This window comes from Castanea sativa, chromosome 5 (genome assembly GCF_040712315.1).
Source record: "Castanea sativa cultivar Marrone di Chiusa Pesio chromosome 5, ASM4071231v1".
NCBI lineage: Eukaryota > Viridiplantae > Streptophyta > Magnoliopsida > Fagales > Fagaceae > Castanea > Castanea sativa.
In genome coordinates, this window is record NC_134017.1 from 32,736,167 (window position 1) to 32,744,355 (window position 8,189).

Below are 8,189 nucleotides of genomic sequence, written 5' to 3' on the forward strand. Positions count from 1 at the left end.
GATGGGTAGGATTGGCCAGCTGGCAAGGCAGTTATACAGTTGTGCTTGTGAGTGGTTATGGCAGTTAGGGTGGTGGTTATTGTTGTAGCTATTGAGGGTATTAAGCCTAAGGTGTGTATGTATAAACACATACAGAAGATTGTTGTTTCCACTCTTATACTTTCCTCTCTACTCTTCCTTATCACTCATCTCTTCCCTTCTCTATTCTTGAAGGCCTAGCATCCTCAAATTCAGCTACCATACAATTCCTTAAATCCTAGCAGAGAGGGGCTCATAACATAAGATGGGCAGAAACTCAGTACCTAGACTCAGGACCAAATAATCCCACTTAATATACTTCCAAGGTTCTGATTCTAATTCTCATTCATGAAACTGCATAGATCAAAGCGTATAGCTCAATTGAGCTTGGATTGCCTCGTGGTTAATCTTCTGAAATTGCAGTCCTACTTTGAAAAATACATTCCTCTCAGTTAGAGGAAATTCAACAATACAAGTTCCAAATATATTTTTTTTTCTCACTTTTCGATTGTTGTATTTACATAAACATCCTAGCTAATCTTAGAAATAGTTCTATGACATTACAGAATGCTTGATGTGTAACTTCTTTATGGACATTCACCATTTTTCAGTTTGATTTTGGTGTAACATTCTTCCTGAGATGGCTGCCGCAAGTGCTGCTGTGAAATTGGGATCTTTTGTCAATGATGAAGCCATCTGTTCCACCAAGAACTGCTTGATTTCCGGTGAATCAATTTTGGGTTTTGATGGTTTGATGTCATTAGTACTGGATTTAGATTTTGTCAACTCAAGAGTGAGGATTGGGCCAGATGAGCTGAGAGAGGCTGAGCAGGGGAGTGATGCAAGGGTCACACAGCGGTTGGAGCCTGATGTTGCCTCAAGTTGAGAAGGATGAGGATGGTTGTGCTCACCTTCATAGGTGGCAACCAAAATTGATTGGTCTTCCACACTTCTTTGTACCTGAACAGCCAAATTTAACCATAGCCACTTTAGATTGCTACTAAATACTTTTATTAAAACAGAATGGGAAACATGTTGTCAAAAAAGATTTTGTATTCATCTTTAGATGTCTCAAAAAACTTTAAATGATATGTCAGAGAATGCACTTTTGTTTAATTTGATCTAAATTTCGAAATTGATCCATTTCAAATGGAGATGATCTTTTTCCATATTATATTTTAAGGGAGAATTGATTAGCGACTTGATTAGCGACATGATTATTTATCTATATATGTGAGTTGGATGAGATGTGCTAATTTTTTTTTTTTTGAGAAAAACAATTTAGATAATCATAAATTAGGGGAAACATGGTTTTGAATATAATCACTCACCTTCTTTTTGACGGGGCAGCTTGGAGCAAAAGAGCATTTGAAGTAAGCTCTAGGACAGGGATTATCTCTGGTGACCTTCTGTCCATATTTCCTCCACTGATATCCATCCTTCACAACCTACAAAGTCATGGAAAGTAAGTAAAGCATGTAAATTAATTTACGCCCTATATGCATGGCCGGCCAAAAAAAGAGAGAGATATATATTAATATATAGATCTATGTGAGTAAATAACTTACAAGGCTAGTATCAGATGCTTCAGTCTTGACATAAGACCTTGAGATTTTTGCCTTGATTGTCCCTTCTCTAGGTTTCTTGCATGATTCATCATCAGTTGAGCTGCTCTCTGAGTTGCCATTAGTTCCATTGGCATTATTATTAATGTTGTTACTACTTTCAGACTTTCTTTTCCTTGAGGGGCTAAGCTCCTTTTCGGGGTTCCTGCTCATATAATCCATCAACTGGCTTCGCAAAGCGTTGTAGTTCTCACACATCACTGTTAGCATTTCAGTTAGCTTCCTATTTTCTGCACTCACTCGACTCAATTCCTCCACCAAAGCACCAGTCTGAACATAATTAAGCATAATAATTTTAGCACCCCGAATATAGTTTAAAACATTGAAGGTGGAATATAGTACCAAAACAATTTTCAGACATGCAGTGCAATTAATTAAGAGCAACATTTTCATAGAAGAAATACTTTTTTTAAATCAAGTTTCAGTAGTAATTTTGGTTTAACATTTAGTGACTTCAATGAAGTAGCACTACATATGAAGCAACATTAAACAATGTCATTTTTGTTGGGGAAAAGAAAAGTTCTCAATTTTATTTGCTGGAGTCGCATGAACCTTGCTCAACTTCATTTTCATTAGGCCAATAACTTAATATAAATTCACTTTTATCTTTCTACTTCATAGCCTTCAATTGACAGCCACAAAAGGAATAATAAAATAAATAAATAAAACATAATCACAAGGAAAAACAAAGAAAAGAGAGAATGAACCAACCTCTTGTTTAACTGAGAGCTTCCTTTCAAAGTCTATAAAATTGCTTTCCATCTCTTCGTTCTGGAACCAAAAAAAAAAAATAGAAAGAAACTTCTCAGTTTATGAATTCAAGTAAATATGATGTCAATAAGAGCTAGAGCTAGCTAGCTTCTGGGAATGCCAGATTAAATTTTCCACACGTACGTACCGGTACAGAAGCAACATTAACATTAAGATCCAAGCAAGTACTTCTTCTCCATGAAGAATAATCCATAGCCGTCGAGTTCGAACTAGTCCAACCAAATCTTCTTGCAAAACCCAGAACCCAAGTTTCCAGAAGATGCAAGTTAGTTTGACCAAAAGAGATAAAGCTGTGTAATTACAGAATCCTCAACAAAAAACCCAGACCAAGTCACAACTTTCAAGTGTGAGGAAGTGTTCAAATTGTTAGAATTTCTGCCAAGTGATCCTAATGGAAGAGCATATATATATAAACCAAAAAAGATCAACTTGTTGTTAAAGGAAACTTGGTGGAAAGAGAGTTTTATTAGCTGAAGAGCTGGCATGAACTTTTTAGTTGCATATTTAAAAGTATATATTTATAGTAAAAGGATAAGAGTACTACTGCATGGGTTCGCTTTTGTTTGGCGTGCGTTAATTTGGTATTATTTTATGAATGTGATAGGTGTGTCGGTTGCCACTAGAATTCTTTGTACACTAAAAAAAAAAAATTTCAAAGTCAAGCTCGCACACCATCAAATTAAAATATTAAAAAAAAAAAAAAAACAATGGATTGGGTTGGGTGCGGTATTGGTGTGTACTATACTATGTAATAGATATTGAAATTTGGAAAAGTAATTTTTATAAGAAAAAAAAGTCTTATTTCTCAACAAAAAAAAAAAAAGAAAAAAAAGTCTGGAGAAGTTCTAAATTGACCCGACACTTTCTTTCTTTCTACTTTTTTAATAATGTAGGGTCTGTAGGGCCTATACTTTCTTGTCACGTTTCCAAGCATTTTCCACGTTCCATGCAACATCCTTACTCTTCTTCTTCTCTTTCTTCTTTTTTTCTACGCGCTTCACACTTTCTTGCCAGATCTTCATTTTTTTTTTCTTCTATTCTATATGCTTCCTTTTCTTTTTAGTGAGAATATTGGTGTGTGTATATATATATATATATATATATATATATATATATATTCATTCTAATTGATTTTAATGATCGAGTGGTGGGAAAATTTTATTGTTCCAATTTTTATTTATTATATTAAAAAATATGCTAAGGAAGTTATGTCTCTTTCTTCTATATATAGAAGTCGCAGATGCGCACTATAGTCATTTGGTTTATTCAATCCTTTGCACTATTTCGTTGCTCCCTTTTTTGTCCTTCGGGTAATATCATCCCGTCTACTCTTTTTTATTTTTTATTTTTATTTTTATATAGAGCTGTTAATTAATACAATAAATTGTCACAATATCACAATTGTTGAGGTGTTAATTTCTTATAGGTTAAAATAAAATATCATACTATAACTAACGACAACTAAAAATAAAGGTATTATGAAAAAAGAAGTGTTACATTTACAACATTTTTCACAACACTTTTATAACAAAAGTGTGAATGTCGTAAAGTTATAGTAGTAGCTACATTTTTCTTTTCTTTTTTTGTTCAATTTGCACTATTCACTAGCCATTTTTTTCCAGTGATATTGCCCATTCAACTTTTATATATATATATATATATGAAAGCTCAAATTTGTGTTAAAACACAAGAGCTTGTTTAGACACCAAATTAAAAGATTACGGTTCGGTTGATTTTATTCTAACTTAAACTAAATGCAGAATAGAGTAAATGCGAGCGAACAAATAATAAAACTACTCTAAGCCATATTCAACAAATCACAACAGTAAAATGAAAGCTAAAAGAGTAGGGAAGAGAAATACAAATACAAGATAACACGCTAGTGTGTTATCAAAGAGGAAACCGAAGAACTCGGCGAAAAACCCCTCCACCGCCCTCCAAGTGGTAAATCGATCTACTAGACAATAAGTTGGGATACACGAATAGTAAGAGACCCTCCAAGCCTAATCTACACAATGTACCTAAGCCCTTCAAGTTCCTACTCTAACAAGGCTTCTTGGAACTATGTCTTGTCTAGCTTTCAGGATCCCGCAATACGCCCGATTGCATCTGCCAAGCCTTACTGGTTTCTTTTGGCAAATCCCCAAAACTTTCCAAGCTCCAAAACACTCTCTACACTATGAAAAAGTGTGGGTTGTGTTTAGGTAAAAATCTCTTTTCAAGGTATGACAATGGGAGAGGGAAGGAGAAGAGGCTATAATGATATATCACTAAGGATGAGTAGCTCTCTCTCTAAGAGATGGGGGTGTGTTATAGAAAACCTATCTAGGGTTTTTTTCTCTAAATGGTCTCTGTTACATTTGTGGGTAATGAGGGTATATATAGTATGGGTGAAAGATAAAAAAGTCACACTTAAAAATCGTCTAGGCAAAGAGTTTCGTGGATATCTCGCGAGAAGGCCTTACCCACGAGACACTCGCGAAATCCTTCAAACTGGCACGACTATTCAGCTTCTAGCATGTGCTTCTCACGTGGCTCTTTCATGGGTTAGCTACTAACAAGGCACTCACGAAATCCACTAATTCTTCATTTTATGCTCAATTCTTCACCAACTTAATACTAAACCCAATACAATAAAATCCCACAAAATACAATGATCAAATTAAAGCCACAAACAGTGAGTTTGCTGTGGTCAATGAGGCTTTGCATACTTATGACAGTGCTGACGTAGGACAACCACATTATTTTAATGGAACATATAAACAACAAAATAAACCCTAGGAGTCAGCACCTAAGGGCTGCTTGAAATCAACACCAAGCAAAAACTAGAGTCGACACCAGTGTAAAAAGAAACACACGTTTTCTTATTTTTCTAAAAAAATGTCTTACAATAATCAGAAAAAGTGCTAAATAGCTAACAATAAAATGTATAGAGAAACCCTAATTATTAAATGCTTAGGCTTGCTTAATCTCAAGCCCAATAACTAACAGGCTCCATCCATAAGGCCACAGGTTGGGCCGTCTTTTTTTTGCTTTTCCTCCCATACATGCGTATAATTGAGGGCTTGTATCTTGTGTCCGCACCAAGTGCATTTGGCCAACGTATTAATATGGAAAAGTCATCTGTATTTTTCAGTAGAAATACCCCTGCCAGTCAAAAAGTGGAGATTGTGTTAGTCCTAGGCGTGAAGGAGGTGGAGCGGTTTGAATCCTATCTGGGATCACCAACTTTGGTGGGTCGGGCAAAATACCAAACATTTTCTTTTTTAAAGGATTGAGTTTGGAAAAAGTTGCAAGATTGGAAATGCAAGATGTTGTCTAAGGCTGGAAAGGAGGTGTTCATTAAGGTGGTTGCTCAATCCATTCCCACTTATGCTATGGGAGTTTTCAATTGCCATTGAAGTTGTGTGATGAGCTAAATGCTTTGTGTGCTAAATTTTGGTGGGGTCAAGTGGGGGATGAGAGGAAAGTTCATTAGAAGAGTTAGGATAGTTTATCATAGCCAAAGAATTATGGTGGGATGGGATTTAGGGATTTGAGAAGCTTCAATCTTGCTATGATAGCTAAGCAAGGGTGGTGACTACAGCATGACCATGATTCACTCATTTTTCAGTGTTTCAATGCTAGGTACTTTCCAAGGTGTCATTTCCTAGATGTTGTGGTCTCGCCTAATAGTTCTTATGTGTGGAAAAGTATGGTGGTTGCACTAACAATTTTAAAGAGTGGCTGTTGTTAGAGGGTAGGGAATGGCGTGTCCATTAGAGTGCATAAGGATAAATGGATTCCTAACTATCTAGCTAATAAAATTCTTCACCCACCTCAAGAGGAAAGTGAGGAGTGGTTGGTGTCCGAGCTTATTGATTCGGTATCACACTGTTGGAGGCGTGATATTATCATGTCTAGTTTCCATAGGGAGGATGCTAAAGCTATTTGCAAAATTCATTTGAGCCATAGACAAGTATATGATTTTGTGGTGTGGCTGCACAATAGAAAGGGAGTGTATTTAGTCAGGTCCAAGTATTATATAGCAAGAAGGGTGATGTGAAAAGAGGATTGGGCAGAAAGTTCAAGGGGTCTTGGTGGTTTGCAGATTTGGAAGAAGTTGTGGAAGCTACGGTGCCTAATAAAATTAAGGTTTTTGGATGGAGGACTTGCCATGAAATTCTACCAACTCGTGTCAACCTTGCTCGAAGAAAAATCATATCAGATCCAATGTGTCATTGCTGAAAATCTTTTCCGAAATCTACTGTTCATGCTATATGGGAGTGTGTTGCTGCTCAAGATGTGTGGGCAGGAAGCTCAATCAATCTGCAAAAGTGATCAACTAACCAATGTGATATTATTCAGCTATTTGAATTTCTTTTTGACAGGTTATCTAATGCAGATTTTGAGTTGTTTCTTGTTCAATCATGGCTTATATGGAATCAAAGAAATAAGGTGGTGCATGGAGGACAGATGATGGATCCAAGGGGTTTGAACAAAAGATCACCGGACTACCTCAATGAGTACAAAAAATCACAGATTCAGCTAGCTGCTATACCAGTCACGGCACCTGCTAGAATTTCCTGAACACCACCACCTACATCAGTATACAAGTTGAACTTTGATGTAGCAATTTTTTTTTTAACCTGATCTGCTTTGGATTTGGGGCAATTATCCACAATGAAGAGGGTGAGGTGATGGTTGGGATGTCGATCAAGGGTCCTTTGGTTCATAACAGTGCAGAAGCTAAAGCTTTGGCGTGTAGGAGAGCTATTCAATTCTCCATTGAAGCTGGTTTTTCAAGATTGGTCATTGAAGGGGATAATGCATTGGTGATGAATGCAATATCATGCTCTACAGAAAACAACTCCTTGCTGAGACACATCTTTGAAGACATCCAACACCTTGTTCGTGGGCTGCAATATGCTTCAATTAGCTACATTAAAAGGGGTGGTAATATAATTGCACACTCTTTAGCTCGACATGCTAGGACAATTAGTGATGAAATGTATTTGATGGAAGACTCTTCACCACCTACTACTGTGGATGTTTTATATCAAGATTTTTCACATATTAATGAACGAATGAATTGTTCAATTTCCACAACAAACAAACAAACAAAAAAAACAAAAACAAAAAAAACTCCTGTGTTGTTGTATGTGTCAGCAGCATTTATTAGGATTCCAGCAAAAAAAAAAAGCACTTAGGATTAAGCGGCCTACTACATGTAGGTGAGTCGAGGTGGCGAACTACCATTTCGGTGAACACGTGCGTCTATTGTCACTTGCAATTTGTGACAAGTTGTGGAAAACGTGCATTATATTAAAAAATTATTCACTCTTTTTTTAATCTTTTTTTTAATTCACCTTGTTGCTAAGCTGTTCACTAGGGAAAAATAATAATAAATATAAACCCTGACAAAAAGTCCTGCTCAAAAGCTTTTCATTCATTAAAAATTTCAATCCTGTGGATTAAACTAATTGTTTTGATTTTCTCCAAAAAAAAAAAATAATAATAATTGTTTTGATGAATAAACATGAATATCAAAAAATATTAAGGTGATCAAAGATTGATAACTTTTTTAATATAAGATGAAAAAAAATATTTTAAAAAAATTGACTTTATCATTACACACAAAACATGAGTTTGTGATCTTATTAACATAAAATTTAGCGTACATATTAAGAGAAATGAAAATATCAAATCTAAGAATCATATTTTCAAAGTATTAATCCATTAAAAATTTATTAAACTAATGGAATACTATAAAGATTTACACTAGGCGTAACTTGA

At 35.5% G+C, this 8,189-nt stretch overlaps 1 protein-coding gene across 1 annotated transcript; it reads right to left on the reverse strand.

The window, feature by feature from the left end:
* Window positions 1–334: 334 nt before the first annotated feature.
* On the reverse strand, window positions 335–2,907 carry LOC142636882 (putative WRKY transcription factor 40). The gene is made up of 5 exons (XM_075811172.1): window positions 2,542–2,907; window positions 2,355–2,414; window positions 1,587–1,913; window positions 1,350–1,466; window positions 335–978 (listed from the first exon to the last, which is right to left on the reverse strand). The coding sequence occupies exons 1-5, from the start codon at window positions 2,605–2,607 to the stop codon at window positions 616–618; spliced, it is 933 nt and encodes a 310-aa protein (XP_075667287.1). The 5' UTR covers window positions 2,608–2,907; the 3' UTR covers window positions 335–615.
* Between the last annotated feature and the right edge of the window lie 5,282 nt (window positions 2,908–8,189).